This window comes from Taeniopygia guttata, chromosome 2 (genome assembly GCF_048771995.1).
Source record: "Taeniopygia guttata chromosome 2, bTaeGut7.mat, whole genome shotgun sequence".
NCBI lineage: Eukaryota > Metazoa > Chordata > Aves > Passeriformes > Estrildidae > Taeniopygia > Taeniopygia guttata.
The window spans coordinates 114,225,477-114,245,926 of record NC_133026.1 but is presented as its reverse complement, the minus strand read 5'-3'; the positions used below and the strand labels follow the sequence as shown (position 1 = coordinate 114,245,926).

General features: G+C 37.9%; 1 protein-coding gene across 1 annotated transcript in view; it reads right to left on the bottom strand.

Annotated features, from left to right (window-relative positions):
- LOC121469267 (uncharacterized) overlaps positions 1-20,450 on the bottom strand; it is a 115,558-nt gene that overhangs the window by 74,360 nt on the left and 20,748 nt on the right. Inside the window, exon 3 of the mRNA XM_072924300.1 lies at positions 7,560-7,690. Within this exon, the coding sequence (XP_072780401.1) occupies positions 7,560-7,690 (131 nt within the window). The remainder of the gene's footprint in view (positions 1-7,559; positions 7,691-20,450) is intronic.

Sequence of the window (20,450 nt, the reverse complement as noted above, 5' to 3'; positions counted from 1 at the left end):
GCTGACACCAAACAAAAGAAAGAAGATCACTCTAGTGGTGAAAGAACGATTCATCTTTCAAGACCTTGTCTTCTCTCTGCCTCTTGTGACTTTACACTGCTTCACATGTTGGCATGCCAATTCTTGGGCAGACAGACAGTTTTGGGTGATTCTTTCACGGCCAGAAATACCCTGCCAGACCCTCTCATTTCATTGCTTCTCTCACAGGCACTCTCCAGATCTGTATCCCTCTTCTTTCCTGGACTTTGCAACACTAACCCTACTTCAAAGACACAGCTCAGAGGACCATATCTCCATCCACTAATTTCCATCCACATGCTGTCCATGCTAGGCCCTCCATCTCTACTTTTGCCTCTCCACCAGTGTGTCTGCAATGCTTTCTTCTGGGCAAGCTTTGTTGTCCCTCCTTCATTTCTGTGACTATCAGCGACCCCTTCCCTCCCCACCTACCCTATACCTGTTCCTCCTTCCCCAAGACTTCCCACATACACCAACCCACTTGCCCCAGCCTCTCACTAACACAGATCCCTTCACTAAGAAGCTTCCAAGCGTGGGGCCGAGCAATGCTGCTGAGCACAGTTCAGTCTCACCACCAGCCACCTTCTACCTCCACTGAGCTTCATTTTTCTAGATAGTGGTAGTGCATATCCTTAATCTCTAAACTCTGCTATTCTAAATCTTATGAACTAGAGCAGGAGAAATGGAAGGAGTAATAGCAGCACAAAGTGCAAATTCAATAATAAAAAACTGCTAAAAATGCAATCATCAGCCAGAAAAGAGGGAAGAAAAAAGAAAATAGCCTTAACTATGAGCTGCTGTTATGAAACCACCTGTGATGGGGTTCTTGAGCAAAAAGTACCCCTGGAAGTGAAAAACATACTACAAATTATGAACTTTCAGCAAGCTGAAGATGTGCAACCTTGTCATCTGAGAAACTGAGTTAAAAGAATAGCAGAATGCTTTTAACCAGTTGAAGAAAGAAAAACACATTTTCAGCTACTTCAGCAGTCAAAATGAAATCTTGCATTTTCCCGAGGTACTCACAGAGTGAAAACCACAATGGCAAGAAAATATAGTTTGTTCACCCACATTTCCCTTTGAACCACCAGGGATATAACTGTTCAAGATACATATTGAAGGAAACAACCCCTCCTTTAGAGGAACAAGGTTTCTACAGCTGATAGAAAACAGACATCAGGCCTATCACATGGAACATGCGCTGTCCCATATATTACCTGCGGCACAACCAGAAAGATGAGCACACACCAGTGAATTCATGCATCACTGTTCTTTTGCATAGGAGTACAGCTGTATTTTTATATCATGTAGCAGAGCTGTAACACAGCGTAAGAAAAGCTGGTGCCAGCAGAGGGAAGCAGTTGCTCTCCAGGACATGCATCTTCACATTCCCCAATGCACAGTAGGAAGCCAACAAGTTTGTTTTTGTGGAAGTGAACTCACCCCTCAGCCATTGTGTAAATGTGGCTTTAAATCAAGCTGTAATTAGATTTTGCTGTATTTAACAAAACCCCTCTTGTGCTCCTCTTTTCCAGCTCTAGACAGGAAAGAAATGTATTTGTGAAAGAAAAAAGGAAAAAAGTTTATGCCTCTTCCCAGAGCATGTCCTGGCATGCATGCAAAAGCAAGTACAAAACATAAAACAATAAGGTTACAGGACACTCAATCTTCACGTTACGTAGGAACACAAGGATCTCTCAGCTGGTCCACTGTTAAATGTCAGCTCATTATTACCAATATTCTGTTTCACCACATTAACCTTGTCAAAAGATACTAACAATCCAACCCTTGGAGTTTAGCTTCTCTTCATAAATTTAATTTACTTGGCAGAAACAGAAGTGGAAAACCTGCTAAAGACTCAGGCAAATTAAGACTGCCACGTAGCCCTCCTAGGACAGATTTTTTTTCCCCTCTGAACTTTTATAGTCATAGCACTCCCATTTTTAACCAAACAGCTTTATTCCCCACTAGCAGTATTTCTATACTCTGGTAAATCCAAAATAAAACTCCGTGTGTGTTTTTTTTTTTTTCAAATCTACTTTACTATAATACAGGTTGCACATGGTAGTTTTATGTTGTGTAAGTTCTTTATAGATTAAACTGCATAATTCCTCTGTGCTTTACACTGCCATATGCAGAACTGCATTGCAAATGAAGTTGAGAACACTCAGAATAACAAACAGTTTCAACTGTATTTTGATTACAGACTTACAAAGAACTTTATGGTGGTGGCAACAGCAGTGGATACAATGGTAAACTGGTGCAAGGAAGTCAAGAGGACATGCCCAAGGGCACACAGCAAGTCAGCTGCTGTTTTAACAACAAAAAGTTTCTGCTCTTAATCTAGATCTTCCCAGTGAGTCAAAGCCTACTGATAACTATGCAGTCTTATAAAAGTTTCAAGTCCTTTAGAAGAAAGGAGAAGAGACAACTGTTAATTACCCACACACAGACATCTAACCACTGCCTAAAATTAAATGATTTACAAACTAAGTAATTTTTAGAAGAGCCTGAAAAGTGTACCTTTTCTAAACCAACCTACTTCAAGAACATATACTCTGACAGCCTAATTCTCTACAAATCATCTGTTATGCTGCCAGTTTTAAGAAACCTAAGGCTGATTTAGACAACTCAAAAGATAACCTTATTCTGAAGTAATTTTGCAGTTTAATCTCTAAACACAAAAGATCAAGATAGGAACAAACATTTTAAGTAGATAATCCTCCTACACCTGTAGGAGAATTCTTAAATTTGATTATTGTTGGTTGAGTATTTTTTTTACTAACCAATACTACCTCTTCCTGAAGCAGGATAATGAAGTTTGGTTCAGCACCAATCCAAAATGACAATACAAAAATTCTTACTATGTGCAAAGAGTTTCTGGTTTTGAAACTTATAAATAATTTCAGCAAAAGCTCACAGGTATTCAGTAATCTAATCCTTACTCCATCTCTACTGATGCATAGATAAAACAATTTAAACATCCTGTATAAAAGAAACCTAAATTTGGCACAAAGAAACGATAGGTAAATTTATTTTCTCTCACCTTCTTTGACTTTTAGAAAACAAGAGCTGGTTTATTTTTCTGTAAGTCTGAAAGTTGGCACAGTATAATGCCATCTACAACTGTGTGAAACATTTTGAATATTAATGTCTAGCCAAGCCAGCAATTCAGAATAAAAAAGGGAGAGAAATCCCATAAAGCAGGTAGTGAATGGTATGGTGCCCTAACGAGGAAAGGCAAGTTTCTACACTACCTCTGAAAGTAGAAGCATACAACAGGATTAGCCTTATCTTATTTAAGTTTCTTAACAGCAAGACTGCAGCCTCCTGACAATACTGTTTCCAGCAGGACTCAAATTCCAAGTAAGAGCAATTCTTAAAATAAAGTAGCTATGTCTGGCAGAGCTGGAACCATGAGGACAACATGAACACTCAAACCAGTTTATTCAGGTTTGACTCAAGAGGAAAAACTACATTTCAGGCTAGACAAAAATAAGACCCAACATACCTAAAGAAGCTTCCAGACTACAATTTTTAGGTCATGCCCTGTACTTTTTCCTGCTTTTCAATTCATATGTAGGAAGGTCAGATCATAAAGTGGATTTCACTGTGGCATTTCAAATCAGATTATTCTCTACATAATAATTAGTGCCATTCTTCTCATCACTTGCATACTGTTTTGCTAGTCTCAGAGTGTTATTTGTGTTTATTTCTGAGAAGCTTTTTTTAATCCCTTCAAAGTACCAGCATCCTAAGCACAGCTATCTCATGCTCCATGAACTTTAGTGCAAATGCTGTAAGCGTTTCTTTTCTTCTTAACAACTTCATTACAGTGTTTACACAGGAATACAGTGCTTGTACTGTAACCATGCAAAGCAAATATTCTGTAGTAAATGTAAGCTTTATTCAAAGTGTAGCTTTAGAAGTCTTTATGGCATACTCCAGCCTGGACTGCCAGCGCTGGTGCAGGGAAAATGGCAAAAGGAAAACTATAATGACAGATGTTTCATGCTCACAAGAACATTGGAATGGTCAAACAGAAAACCTATGGGCCAAACATATTTCCAAAATGCATCTGCACCTCTCTGCTAACCCATGACATCCCGAGCTATCTCTGCAAAAAGGACCTCAATTTCTCTGCACTGTCTTCACAAGCTGTTTATTCACCATGAGATTATGAAGTATATGAGAGAAAAATGGCTGCAGGGTAAAAAAACCTGGATCACAATTGCATGAGAAATGGAAGTAGAACTTTTCTTCTTAAAAAGAAGATTAAATGTTCTTCTGGCAAGCTAGCAATCAAGCTGTGATTTTCCTTCTGGTACAACTAAGTATGACCCAGACACAGACCACCAGGGACAGACTTCCCAAAGAAATACAGCATTCAGGGAGAAAAGCAGTGCCAAGGATCCCAATGGGCCATTCTAGAGAAGACCTTCTGCCAGAAATAAAGCTCTTAAGCAAGACTGAAATCCCATTAAGAGAAAAAAATAAGGAGAGAAACATCAACAGCTTCTTCTAATGGAGAGTTTAAATAAAGTCAAAGCTATTCGTGGAGACAGTGAGGAATCAGAAAGGAAACAAAGGCAAAAGAGTTGGTGTACTATCAAAATCTGCACTGTTGGTTTCACTTATGAAAAAACCCCATGGTTGTCCTCTAAAAACTTTTTTTGGACTCACACAAAACTCTTGCATTTTACCTCTTCTAGCAAGAGATAAATCAAACAACATTTAATATTCAGGGCTTATTCTGTGCAAAGTGGAAAATTATCATGCTAGCCCTTAATGCTCACACTGAATGAGGGACTGCTTTTTGATGTTGCACTTTTGTTTGTTTTTAACGGGGGAAAAAAGACCTCACCGAAAGGCACACATGGCCATGTATGTAGATCTGCTTTTGCTGATATCACTACCACAGACCTAAGTACTGTAATTCAGGAAACATAGAAAATCACTGAATGATTTCATGAGAAAAAATCGTCAGCCCAGTGAACCTGCTATTTTGAAATCCAATCTAGTATTAACAGCAATAAAGCAAAGAATAAAATCCAACACCACAACCTCAGAGATACGGTAATGTCTGAATAAATCAAAATCACCAGTTTTGGTTTGTGGTACAGAAGTTTACATTTGAATGCAGCTGGACTGCAGTCAGCTAGCCAGCTCCCACAGCAGCCTCTCCAAGCTGTATTGATTTCTAGGGAAGAAAAGGCACTGTAAATCTGCCTGAGCAGCATTGCGTCATACTTTTGGTTGGCTTGAAAAAAGCAAATTAAATGTTTTCCATTAGCATGGTAAAGAAGCTATACAATTTTGTTTTTATTTCAAATAGAGTCTCAAGTTACAGAACACTTTAGCTAACTCTGTGGCAAGGACTACATGCTCCATGTTTGTGAAGCCAGCAATTCATGCTTATGTGAAACCAGATGTGTGCACTGCACAGTTCCCAGGGCTGGGAAGGGTTTTTAAAATGTGTTGCAGTCGATTAAAAAGGACTCTACTTTTCACTTAGATCACAGAATATACTGAAGCAGAAACAACACGATTTTGCAGAGAAGGGGAAAGATGGGAAATGCAAAGGGTCAGAAGCAGAAGAAAACTTTAAAGCTATAAAAAAGCCACACACACAGAACAGCATAGTAGCAACACTGTAGTACAACAAAGAGCAGTACAGTTCTAAAAAGAAACAACCATAACATGATTTGAGGTAACAAGAACTCCTTGATCAATTATTCATATAATTTACAATGCTTAGAGCTGCATCAATGAGGAAAAGGAAAAAAAAGAATCTAGGGCAAATATAAAATCTTCACAGCTATGAAGTGTCCTTGATTTTCACCAGAACATTTGGCTGTCTCGTATCATGTGTTTCTAGTTAGCAACAAACCCCTCCAACAAAGAGAAATGAGACAGAGGCACAGAACAAACTGCCTTGTTGGAAGCAGTGAGAGTGTTCAAGGCTGCATTTCACCCATGGATGCTGTGCAGCACCAAAACCCACCACTACACTAACACTGCTGTGTTTGAAACCTAACCACCACCCCACCTAGATACATCCATGCACCTCAGGGGATTATGAGGATACCTTCTGTGAAGTCTTTACTCTCTTGATATAAAAAAACTGCACTTGAGAAAGAAATAATTTTTTAAGTAATTCCCAGAAGAAATGCTGTGTCTTTGTAACGTGTGGTTATCTCAACTTGTATTGCTTTGTGTACTCGTAAGGCAAATGTAACAAAGGGAAATGTTACAGAGATAAGAATTTCTGGATGGGATTTTTGCCTTCAGTTTGAAATAACTTTGTAATCATCAGCAGCAGCTTTTCTACTCTGTCAGGGTCTGGATTGATTTCAAGTTGTTCAAGATGACCTTGCTAGTGGACTGGAGAAACATGGATGCAGCCAAAATCCAAGAAATGGGAAGCAAAGAGAGAGGGCATGGTGCAGCAAAGGGATGAGGGGGTCTAACTGTGCTTACTGCACTCACCCCCAGATGTGTACAGCAGATCATGAGGGAAGGTTATGAGTTGAAGCACTGACTCCGCTAATGGGAGAAATTAACACCAATTTTGATTTTACTCCATGGATGGAAGGAAAATGAACTTAGGTCTAGTTCAGAGCTCTAATTTCAGTATAAACTGAGATCAATAAAAGATTAACTAGAAAAATCTGCAATTCTTCTCAGATGAATCAAGAAATATTAATTTAAGAAGCTTTCCAACAACAAAGCTGTTGGAAACTACCTCACAACAGGTAGTTTTTTAAAATGGAGAAGCTGACAGAACTTTAGAAGTGCCTACATTCCATCCTAAATAAATCTACTGGAAACATTTCCACTACTACTCACTTTTTTCAGCCAACTCTCTACATTTAGTTCAGTTAATCTTGTCAGTTTGAAGGAAAGATCCTGCATATATTACTACATTCAAAACACTGGCAAACAAAACTGTAGCATAGTCACATCTCCTTAAATGTGTGCAACTGTAACATTGATAAGTTCAACAAAGTTTTTGGGGTCAAATGTCTTTTTCTTACATCACTATTTATCCTGTACAAGCAAGAATGGGCTGTGGATACTAAGAAATTACCACACTGCTGATAAACGGAAAATCATCATATATCAACCTAATTTTTCTCCCATTCCTGAAGATACCAGAGAGTGTTTCCATATTTTTGTGGCCACTCAAAGCGAGCTCTGAATGTGGAACTTGAAGTGGGATATGTTTCTAAAAACAGAGCATGCTGTAGAGCTCAGAAACAGCCTGTTCCCTTGCCAAGAAAGAACTGCAGATGTATCTTCCTACTAATATCTAAGGAATTACTTCTGGCTCTAACCTACAATGCATATTGTGTTGTTTTCCTCTCCCCTCCCCCAAAATTTGCTATTATCACATTTGTATCAGGTAGCAAGAAGCTATACACAGACAAGAAGGAGAAAGCTGAGAGATGCACTTGAGTGTCTATTTCACAGGAAGAAAAATACTTATTTTGAGAATTGTATCAGAAAATTCAATTTGCTTGAAAAATGAATCACTTTACCTTGGTGTAAGACTTCTGAAGTCCTGCTAAGGCTGTCTGGCCCGTTAGGAGGTCTTCACCTTTAGCAGAGGTCTCCAGATGAAGGCAGATCTCTTCACCCTGGAACTCCCAGAGGCTCCCTGCAGCAATGCCTGGAGACACAGCAACAGGGAAGGCATTTAGCTTCATCATCAAAGCCACAGTTTTAGAATGGATAAGAGAACAGTGTCCTTAAAGGCTTCATCTTGGTTTAAATAATGTAAATTTCCAAAATTAATGTTTAAATTATGTAAATTTAAACAAAAAATGTTTAAACAAAAAAAATTAAAACAAAAAATTAATGTTTAAATAATGTAAATTTCCAAAATTAGAGACCATCAGTTATAGATGGTCTCTAGCCTTTATATTGCTAGTCACAACAACATGATCTCCAAGCTCTGAAATTTAACAGGTGACCTACAGGTATCAATTCAGAATCTCTCTCATTTTCCCCACATTGAAACTGCTCAGAGACATGCATTGGAAATGCTTCAGGGCAAAGAGCACAAGTGTGACAAAACATCTTAAGGGACTCATATCATCATCTCCTTAAGGGACTCATATAGTCCTGAGCCCCTGCAGGAAAGAAACACCACCCAGCCTCCTTGCAGATGACCTCCACCCAGCTGACAAAGCAGTCCTTGTTAAAAGTCCACTCCAAAACACTGTCTTATGCTCAAAAAAAAAAAAAAATCCTTAAATTCCACCATCAGAAGGATAATGACATTGCCTTCCTGAAATGAATGCATTTCACCACTGCTTTTTACATGTAAAACAACCATACAGAATCTGGTAGTCTACAAGCTATGACCTAAATCCCTGTTTATATTCTTTTTCTCAAAATGCCACCTGATGTAAGACCAGTTCTAATCACACAGAAAATTACTTGGGTACATGAGATTTCTGTGGTTTGGTTTTATTTGACAGTATGTGGTCCAGCACCCTTACTGGCACAAACAGATAGCACAGCAGCTTCCTTTAAGCTAACAATTCTGAGTGGTTTCAAATTACTTTAATTTTCTAATCAGCTATTCACTCTAGAAACAGGACTGCAGTCAGGTAACAGACCATGAGATGAAACACAGGGCTCCTTTAACAAAAATCTCAAAAATACATGCAGAAAGAGCTTAAGCACAAGTTCAAGGAAACTATTTTTGGTCTCATACTCTTAACAAACCAAACAGGCAGCAAAATTAGTCAGATACAAATTACTTTAGCCTTCTTCACTCAGAGTCTTTGGGTCTTGACATCAAACCTGACTGTTTGGGTCTTGACAACAGTAAACTGAAGATAAGAGTTTGTGTTGGGTGGGTGGATGAAGTCTCATCTTGGGAGACTGCCTTTGAAGCAGTTGTACAACAGAAACAAGTAACAATGGGGGGGATTTCAGACAGATTGGTATCTGTATATAAATACTTAAAATTAGAAAAAAAATAAGAGAAAGATGAAGGCATAAGCATATTCAGAGTTACATAGCATTATAGCTACTCAGCTATTATGAGCCTGCTGTAGTAGTGTTATTCTGGTATTTGGTAAAAGAAAAAAAAATTTATAACATGGCAATAAAAAAAAAAAAATGAGATGTTTTTCAACCTTACCTTGTCTAGTACAACAAAGTGCAACAACAGACAAACATCCAGAAACACACTTTTGTACTATTACAACTTACTCTGATATCCAAATTACTGTATTTTAAGCAGCAATTCTGAATTATGGTCATTTCAGTCTAAAAACCAAAGCAACTGTGTAAGTAAAAAGATCCCTGTAAGTTCATATTTGACAAGTCAAGGGGAAAAAAGTGAACATGGCCATTAGCTGCAGCTAGTAAATCTGTTCCAGCCATGTTGCTTGGCCAACAGCCTGAGCAAGTTCAAGTACACACACTTTTATTTCCAAGTTGAGTGACAAATTTTAACAGCTATCAACTGGTGAGGATAGAAGACATCCCCAAAATTCCCAGAAGGCTGCCAGATGTACTGCTTAAAATCAAAAATTTGTGACAAAATGCTATAGGGAAAAAAGGTTGTGACTTTTTGTGCAGGTAAATATTCAGCTTCACAAATTCCTTCCCTTTGCCTATTGAAATTAGAGTCCCTTTCCTTCTGCTTCTCCACTAAATTGCTGGTTAAGAATCTGCAAAAATATGATGTTAGTAATGTTACCAGTCTCATATGGGAAATAAATATCACTGAATTGAATATATTCATGTTTAAAGATGAAAGTACGGTATTGAGTGCGTGTGTATGCATCTGTACAAACATATTTACATTAAATGGCTGAACAGTTATCAGTCAGCTTCCCTAAAGTGCTCAGAACTGCACTGTATAAATATTTTTATGAACCTGTTTTGTATTTAGAGACTACATCCTGAGTTTCAGCCTTTATCCAACAAGCTGGAGCCTTTTATGACACATGCAGTTTCCTGCTTTGCTGTCCAGTATCAACAAGCTTTTGGGCTTTTTTTTCTGAAAGGACTTTTCATCCTCAATTGCTATGTTCTTCCTCTCTTGCTAAGTATAAAATCAAAGTTTTAATACTTACAAAAATACACATCTCATGGAAGAGAAGCCAAATGTAATTTAGAAGGATTCATGAATGAATGAATGAATGGCCTTCTTATTCTAATAATCCCAAAGTCATCAATCTAAACCTTCAAACCCGAATCAAGTCTACCATGAGGTTTCCATAATCCAAACTAAAGTATTTGAAAATGTAGGATTTCCTTACAAAGAAATAAGCTGATATGGAAGCTCAGCAGCATATGATTAAGCATTTGATAACTTGCTGCTTTGATAAGGCATTACCTTAACCTCTGTCACAGAGGAGAAGCTAAGTCAGGAAACTGAAACTAGGCAGCTGGAGGAATCTAGCTACTCAAGCAAGATATACTTTCTGTGTCAGAAAAAAAGATATGAATGTTCCCTGCAGCTAAACCTCTGTGAGAGAATAAAGTTATTTAACAAAGCAGAAGAAGTGGAGAAGACCTCAGCTTTATACATAACTAGTAACAAGGGAATATCTAGCAATTTATATCGATGAAAAATTATTCAACCTTTGTAATGCAGACCCTACATTTTCACAGGCAGCAGGTACAGACTCACTACTCACTCACATATTTATAATTTTCAGGTAAAAAAATCTCACGTCATGCATAAATTAAAAGATATAGTCAATTTAGAGAACACAATTTTTAGAAACACTAGTGGAGTTGTGTTAGAAAGGGTCTATATCCTCTAACTCTGGCATTTTCTACTCCTGCAGACAGACTTATTTTCATTTACATCAACAATAAAACTAAGTTCTAATCTGTTCCCATATTTAGCACTAAGCCCCTGAAAAGATGGAGAAATCAAATTAAAGATATATAGAAAAATCTCAAGTCAGGCATTTTCCATAATTAATTTTAACACATTCATACTTCACACACCACTAATTATTACTCTATATTACTCTTTTGTTGGCTAGTAAAAAGAATCTTCAGTACTGAAGGTTTTACTTCTGAGGTAGAAAAACATTCATGTTTTCTAATGTGATACCCAGTTGTTAGAAGTATTCATCCCAATTCAGATCAAGATTAATAAATTTCATGCGAAGTAGACACATATAAGATACTAAGAGGAGCCTAAATCCCTTTAAAGTTTGATAAAAATACTGCTAATTTCTCCAAGCAAGAGTTATATCCATCCACTGGACAACTGGAAGGTAACAACAACTTTAAAAGTTTCAAGGTTTCACTGCTGCCATTCTTGCAGCTGTGAGTATCTCGCTAAGAGACTCTGGTTCAGCACAGCTATCTAGCCACTGCCAGGGAAAGTTACAGGACAATTGCAGAAGTACAAAAGTGCACTAATCTCCTAAACATTAATTATACTGAAACAAAGCTTCAATTAGAAGTAGATCCCCAAGTCAAACACACCAATACTTTTGTTTGCTGGTATGTATATATGCATGTCTGAGAAACAGATGTACAAGAAGAGACAAAAAACAGATCTTCATTTTACCTTTATTAGTTTTCTGCCCATATTCTCAGCTACTCTCTTTTCTACTCTCCAACGCCAAGGGTTTAATTTACAGTTTGTATCAGTTATTAAAATATAATAGGAACAAAAAAAAAAACCAAAAAAAAAAAACCAAAAAAACAAGGAACGCAGAAAAACAGGTTTTCTGACCAGCCCATTACCTGGTTCTACGGGACAGGATTTGTTTCTCTAAAGTTAAAAAAAATAAATTAATATATAGAGTGAAAGTATAGATATCATGACAAAGTAATTAGAGTACTTAAGCATCAGTGGGCAGCCTAGCAGAACAGGGCTCCGGGATGGTGTGTTTTTTGAGGAAGGAATTGTTGTAGAGGGGAATGAAGGGCAGGGAAGTTACAGTACTTGAACAAAGCAGCAGCATCGATGGACCTGATGGGTTTCCATGCTGTCACTTTCTCTGTGCACCTGAGGAACAACAGTCAGATGCCAAACAAAATAATAACAACAAAAAAGCAATCAGAATTAGGTCTGCTAAGACAGGTGGCTATCAAGATAAACACAATTCTTCTAGAAAACCATTCCTTCAAGAAACTCCACAGAAAAGCTGCAGATAATGGAAAGCACTCCCCAGCTGAAAGCACACTTCAAGGGGTACCAACTAAAGACTGCAACTGGGAATTTATGAGCTGTGTTTAAATGCTAATGTACCACTTCCTACCCTCTTCAGTCTTTGTGAATATACACCTCTTGCCAAGGCACTTAAAAGAAAAAAGCCTGTAAACTTGTGACTGCTCCTGGGTTTGGTGACAACAGCCAACTAAGAGTTCAAAGAAAGACTGCAAAATGAGGAAAATGAAGCACATGATGAAAAGCAAGTGTAATGATTCAAGAGTGGGGTGGTATGAGAAGGAGAAAAGGCCTTGACGCTGCGCAAGCTCTGCTCAGGAATAAGAAAAACATCTCTGTATTATCAACACTGATTTCAACACAAATCCAAAACATGTCTCCACACCAGCTACTATGAAGAAAATATACTCTATCCCAGCCAAAACCAGCACAAAGTGACACCAGAAGATAGGCTTAAGAAGGGGCCTAGTACCATGATTAATTTTAAATAAATAAGACCAGGAAATTTATTCAAAACAATTGGGTTTCTTAAGTTTTCACAGTGGAAGGGAATAGGAAAATGCCACAGTGCCTTTTTATTGCAAACATTACAGAGAACCATAAAATAGGGAATAGAAGCTGAAATTAAAATAAGAGACCTTTTGTAAGAGTTTTTGGTGAATTCTCTATCAGTTAAAAAAAAAAGTCACTGAAGCCCCTAAAAAGGGTATCATTAAAGTAGTTAATTTTGAAATTTTCAAAAAATATTGCACTCTCTGAGACCTTATTGATGATCCAGAGAAGATGTCAGTATACTCTGTCTCGAAGTTATTTCCCAAATAGAATGGTTTCTGAATGACAGCCTGGGTATAACCCCTGAAGTAAGCCAAATGCTGAACTGTCCTGCTTTTCAGTTTGCCATTTAGCTTTATTCATTTTTCATAGTCCCCATGAAAGCATAACCACTTTGCTGTTCATAAGATGCATGCTAAGTAATTGACTTGACTTTGGAACAAACATTAGAAGCAACCATATGCTATCAACATCTTTGCCTGCTATTTGGGAAAATCTGAAGACAATTGATGCAAATATACATGAGAGCAATTAATTATTTGCAGCTCAGAGGGGAAACACGTATGTTACACTGCCTGCCTGCATTCTAACAACAAACTTTCTAAAAATCAGCAGCACTTAAAGGGCAGAATTGGAAATCTACTGAGCATAAGAAAAGTGTAGAAATATAAGCAAAACCATGCATGAGACAGACTTTAGATCTAACATAGGCAACATCTCTCTCTAGCTTCTAATAGTGATGCCATTATCATTTTAAGAATGATAGTCTGGAATACACAGACATTTTCCAAAGTCTTTGCAACAAAGTTCCACAAATGTTCCCTAATGTCTTCAGATTTGGACTTATGATTGTTTTTGTTGCAAATCCAGCTACAGTAGAAGTAGGATTTTTATACAAATTATAAAACAAATTTGCTGTATCCTCTAATCTTTCCATCATTTTGGCAGACCTGCATAAGCTGTGCAAGAGACATGAGAATCCTAACCCTTCCTGGTAGTGAACCCCCCTATCAGATGTGTTACTTCTCTCTTAGGTGTGACCAAGGGACAGTGACCAACATTCAAAGCAATGTAAGTGACACCAAATTCCATTAAATAATCAGATCAAGGCAGCTGCCAGGTTTTCAACTCACAGTTAGATGCTGAAGCAAAACCTGCCCAAGCAATTTTGCCAGGTAATGATGCCAGGGAACTGCAAGAGTGGTTCTCCAAAGTACCTGAATGACTAGAGGCAGTACAACACTTCATCAGACCTATGGGAAATCAGAAATAAGAAAGCACCACATGGCTACAGAACACCAAGCCATGCACACATTTTGGAAGAGTTTTAGGTCACCTTTGCTCACTGGCCAATGCAATAAGAGTTGAATTTATACTATAAGATTCAGAATTAGAACAAGCACAATTATTAATAATGAGATAGCTGCAAATGCAGAGGAAACCCTACTAGCCCACCCCTTAGCCACCCCAAAAAAATCCCACCAAAAAAAAAAAAACCCAAACAAAACACTTCAGAAGTGTTAGGCTCAAAAAGGTTAGGTACTTCATAAGAAGTAAGAGACAACTAGCAGGAGGAATCAGCTGATGTAAACAGTCATTGATTTATTAATTCATTACACATGACTGAAACACAGACGGATACTACAGCTTGTAAAGATGAATCTTCCTCTGGCATGAAAGACTCTCCAGACCACATTTCTACATTCAAGTTTCCAAGTAAAGACTTTTCATCAGCAAGTTATTAAAACCCCAAAGCAGCAAGAATTCACTTTAATCTCTATTCTATCTCTGCTTGAGGATATCCACTTGCTTACCCTGCTCCATACTCAGATTGTCAGTTGTCCTTTCACAACACAGTACAACCAGGAAGAATAACTCGGTTCCTGATTATTCAACTGTAATTGTTTCTCTTTGGATATTTTACAGCTGGAGGAGGAAAGGATACAAACAGGTGACCTCAGTTTTGACTTTAAATCAATCAACAAATGAAATGTTAATAATAAGAGACATGAAACAGACACATTACCCATGATAGGAAGTACTAAATCTACAGCTGGGCTTCAAAACAAAACCCTACAGTCCACTTTGCTGGGAATAAGAAGATATACAAAGCTTTGACTTGGGGTCAGGCCACAGGGTCAAACATACAAAGAGGATATAAATCAGACATTATTTCTAAAACATATTTGCCAAAGGACAAGACAGTGAGTAGGGAAGTATTTATGAAAACATATCAACACTGAGAAAAAGGCAAGTACAAGGGCGTGCAGATGTCAGCCAGTCACAGATGTGCTGCCTGCTCTAGCAGTCAGACCTAATCCCTGTCCCCAGCCAAGCTGGGGGACTCGGCTCTCACATGCAGGTTTTAAAGCAGGAGAGCTCCCCAGGACAGTATATAACTGGGGAGTACCCCAGGACCCACAGTACTGGCCAAGCTGGGGATTCAGGAAGGCTCAAGTCAAGACACCTCAGGGAACACACATTAAACATTTTCCTAGAAACTACATTAAAACATTACTATTGTTTATTAAATATATCTAATACTGGACTACAACAAAGTACAAGGAGTTTATTGCCTCCCTTTGTGACCTGTTCCAACACTACACTATCATCGTTGATAGGAACAGTATCACAGTTGCACGGAAAAAGAGTGCTGAGCACAGGATATCAATGAGTTAACTTTAATGAGGCTGTGGAAAGAGTCCTTGCATCATGCCTGGCACACCATGGAAAAGGGATGCTTTACCAAAAGCTTTCCTCCCTGGACAGCAAGAAGTGGAGCCCATCTCCAGGCCATGGGCTCAGCATGTAGGATTACTCAGCAGATGGTCATGAAAGCAAGAATTAAGCATAATGTGCCAACTCTGCAAAAGCCTACCTTCATCAGAGGTATTTAGTAACATTTTTGTGCTGCACGCCACTATTGTGAGAAACAGAGAAGCAAACAGCAATGCAGTTACTGATGCAACTCCAGCTTAGAGACATGCCCTTTGAGATAATTCTGTACAGAAGGAAAAAATTCATAAGATGCCACAATTGATTACTTTTCTTTGTTTAAAGCTAGTTATGTAAAAAAATGTTTCTTGTCTATGCAAATTATTACTAACCAGAATTTCAGTGCAATGGCAGAGCACTTCCATACCCTGGAGAAAGCAAATCCAGGACCCTGTTCATCTCCAAGTCGCAGGAAGCTGGCAAACAAGCAAGGGGCAAGCAGCCAAACTAACCACTACTGCTAAGAGCAGCATAAATCAACAGTTTGAATTGAAAGGCTTTATGCTTCCTTTCTGAACACTCAGCCACTTATTGCTTCTTTTTGAAACATTTATCAACCTTGTATCAGGTCACTATGGAAAAGCATGAAAGAGGCAACAGTTGCAGAGTATCTCCACGGATTTGAGCTTGATTCGAGCCACTTGACTTTCAAATGTGAAAACAGGATTAAAATTTAAGAGACTACAATCGCATGCTGTTCTGACATAAGCATAACTCAGCATAGCATAAGATAACATAGAACTCTGACACTTTTCTTATACTTCATAAATAAAAATATCAAGCACTCACATCATGCAGGACAAAAAGCCACAGACAGCCATAGGCATAGTCTTCCTTTGACAACTCTCACCCTCATTTAACAGCACTGAGTCCAGGAAGAAGCAAAGAGCAGAGAGTATTTTTAAAAAAGCCCCAATTTTACAAAATGGAAACAGAATTCACAAAGCAGATAGGTACTTCAAAGCACCAGTCATAAAAGGAAAGGTGCATTGGAGCTTGCAGCTAGTGAGTCACACGTCATCAGTCCATAAAGCAAGGATGCTGTTCTACCCTGAAGTCAAAGGGCAACTGAGACATTGTCCCATCCTGTCTCTCATCCTGAAACTACCCAGCAATTCCTTTTAAATAATGAGATGGACTGCTAACACTTACACTGGTTAACCTTTGGAATCTCAAAAGCACACACAGTTAAGAAAATTATGCTGGTCATGAGAGTAACAAAAAAAAATCTCCAAAAAAAAGCAACATTTTTCTACATCAAAACAGGTATTTTGCACTGGAGGCACCCACATATCCCTAAAAATGTGCATTTTGATGATTTCAACAGGCTAATAAAGTGTTGACGTGGCATTCTTCCTTGTGAAAGTTGACAGTATGATGATCCTGCAGAAAATTCTGTGCAAGTTATTTATGAAGACAGGCACTCAAACAAGTACTAAATCCCAAACATCCAATTTGAACATTCTGAGGGTCAGTATGAGGAATCTAAGGAGATGTTTGTGCAACACACAAAATTAAGCAAAATTATCAGAAGCATTATAGACAGAAGGAACAAACTTTAAAAACAAGTCCAACACCCAAAGAGGATCTATCTTAGTTTTTATTGCAGTACTATAATTTCTACTCCTACATTCACATAATGTACAAACATTGCATAAATGACCAGTTATTACCAGAGAATCAGAAGAGTTTGCACTGGAAGAGACCTTCGAAGGCCATCCAGTTCCATTCCTCTGCAATAAGCAAAGACATTTTCAACTAGATCAGATTGCTCAGACATTCAACCTGACCTTGAATGCTTCCAGCGATGTGGCACTGCTCTATGATCATAAAAAGGAGACAAATTTTCAGAAGCATGCTTTCTCAGACCCTGCTGAGAAAGTGTTTCATATGATGCAATTCAAACAGAATATGTTTCAAACTGCTTGACACAAACCAGAGAATTATTTTATAATACTTTCAAGAAAAGGTAGTATACTAAGTCACCATTTGATCACTAAATTAATAATTAAAAAAAAGTTTACTGATCGATAAAAAAAGTTAACTGATTAATAACTAAAAAAAGTTAAAATAAAATATGTGGGATGTGAATAGAATTTTACAGGTATTCCTAAAATATATTTGACATTATTCTTTCATGTGTTTTATGGTTTTAATGATCCTTATAATTTTTCTCATTTTACATGCAAATAACCTAAATATGCAAGTTCACTTTTTAATCCAGCAAATTTCAAGTGAATTTGAACATTTTAAAGGAGTTGCTGGGAACAAACTTTCTTTGTATTGAAAATACTTGAGCATTTACACTGCATAGCAATTTAATCAGGATGTTATAATTTGGTTCTGTGTGGGTGTCAACTGACTTGCTTCAAAGTCTGCTTCACATCTACAGAAGTTATTCACAAAGAAGATGCAATTATATTAATCACATGGGCTGAATACAATGTCTAAGGCTTCAGCACATCTCCCTTTGGGAAGTTAGGGTCTGCAACTCCACATATTGAAAGATTCCCCTGAAAGTAGTAAATGTATTTCTTGACTTGTTGCACAAACCTAGTTTTGCTGGTCCTATAGCAGTACATGAACAGTGTCCTGCCCAGTCTCTCCTATATCCACAAGATATTGGGCAGGAACAGAGGGAAAGTCAATACAAGAATCCTTAACACAAACATTTTAACTAAAAATACCTTTTCTCCCTCAAGTCTGCCCTCCTTCATAGAAACATCAAAACACAAACTAAAATTCTAAATCCTAATATTTGAAGGAACTAAACTAGAAACAACTTCAAAATGCCAATACAAAGGGTATCTAAATTAACCTTTTTTTTTTTTTTGTCCATAGCTTGCAAACAGAATGTTTATGAGAAGACTCTTACCTTGATTTACATAACTTGCAAATTGATGGAAAGTTCATTACATTCCGCTGTGTAAGTTATTCCATGAATAATTATCCTAATTTAATTACCTTTGCTTTCAGGTCTAGGATGACACAAAAGATTGAGATAAAATTAAAGGCTTCATAGAACTATTACAACTATTTTCCCCCAAGTTTGTTTAAACCTCTAACACAGCAGATTACTCTATCTGTAAGCACCAAGAATTTCTCTATTCTTGCAGTTTAACGTCACTCTTCCCAGTGTTTCCAGTTTAGATATGTAACACCAGGCCAAGGCACTGGTGCTGTGTAGCTACACACACTGGGCAGTAGCTGCTGAGGAAGAGGAACAGGAAAGTTAGACAAGGCCAAGTGAGAGATTTCATGCTTTAGCATCTCCCAATGAACTACAATGAGAATTGGCAAGCTTCCATATTCATTTGTTTATTTTGCTGATAGGGATGTATGTTTTCAGGAAAGTAAAAAAAAAAAAAAATCAGTCCTGTGGCTAATTTTCTTATATCAATACCATAAGACCTCTTTTGGGTAGAGTGTGGTCACACATGGGTCAGAAGTGTGGGGACCTGGCATGGAGCTGGACAGCAGGCAAGGGCAAATGCCAAGGATCCCCAGCCCCAAGCTTGGCCCACACTGACAAACCCACAAAGAACAGGGTCCTGTGAAGTTCTGTGGTGGTGTTTAAAATTACACAGGGGAAAGATGATACTGGGGCACTGGAGCACATCCAGAGGAGGGCAACAATGCTGGTAAAGGGTCTGGAGCACAAATCCAGCTGAGGGAGCTGGTTGTGTTTAGTCTGGAGAAAAGAATGCTCACGGGGGACCTTATTGCTATCTACAATAACTGAGAAGAGGCTGTAGCCAGGTGGGGGTCGGTCTCTTCTACCAAGTAACAAGTGACAGCACAAGAGGAAATGGCCTCAAGCTGTGTAAAGGAAGAATTAGATTAAATAATAGAGAAAATTCTTCAACAAAAGAGCTGTCAAGCATTGGAACAGTCTGCCTAAGGAAGTGATGGAGTCACCATAGCTCTGTGTACATGTGGTGCTCAGAGATATGGTTTAGTGGTGGACTCGGTTGACAGTGTTAGGTTAATGGTTGGACTCAATGACCTTGGAGGTCTTTTCAAAACTACATGACTCTATGATTCTCAGGTGAACATCTTAACACCCTGATGGAAAGGAAAATGCTCCTATCCACGTTTGAGAGCAACAGTGCTTCCCCAGAGAGGAAGCTTTCAAGCCATGGAGGATAATTTTTGAGGAATAAAGCTTTAAGTTATTAATAAGAATGAAATCTCTTGACCTAGATTTTCTCCAGCTTAAAAAAAAGCATACACACACACACACACACAACACAGCCTTTCTCTACAAACACAAACATATTATACTCATCATACAGCAGAGCACTTCAGATATTTCACAGTGAAAACAAAAGAAAGGCTTTTTGTGCTCCTCCCTCACCCAGCTTTGTCTTAAGAAGGTGAATACAGATGATGTTTGATTAAAACAGAAACCTGAACCCCAAGTTGCATGTATTTTCTTTTCAAAAGCATTTTACAATTTGATTTTCTTCTTGCCTGCTGTGATAATTGATGAAAACTACACAGGGATTAAAATGAGCACAGGTGCATGTCTACATAGTTCAAAGAGATTTGATCTCAAATGAAAATAATAATAATATAAAAAAGCTTGAGTATTTTTAGGAGTGGATTTAACATAGCCTAACCAAATAAGCCTAGATTAAAAGTAGGATTTTACAGTCCAGATTTCACGTTACTGAAATTTAAATGTGTATTTCATAACATATCAGAAACTTTTGTAAGCAGTACCTGATTTACTTGCATTTACAGCCCTCCATATCACACGTGTCAGAGCAGATCCAGAGAACAAACAAAGGCACTACAAAAAGTAAAAAGCACTAAAATACAATACAAGGGCATGTGTTGCAAAAGACATTTGGCACTAAATCAACATTATTTTTAAATTTGTGAGAGGTAAAAGGAAAGCCTACGAGCTGAGAATATCTTTCTGCCAATATACAAA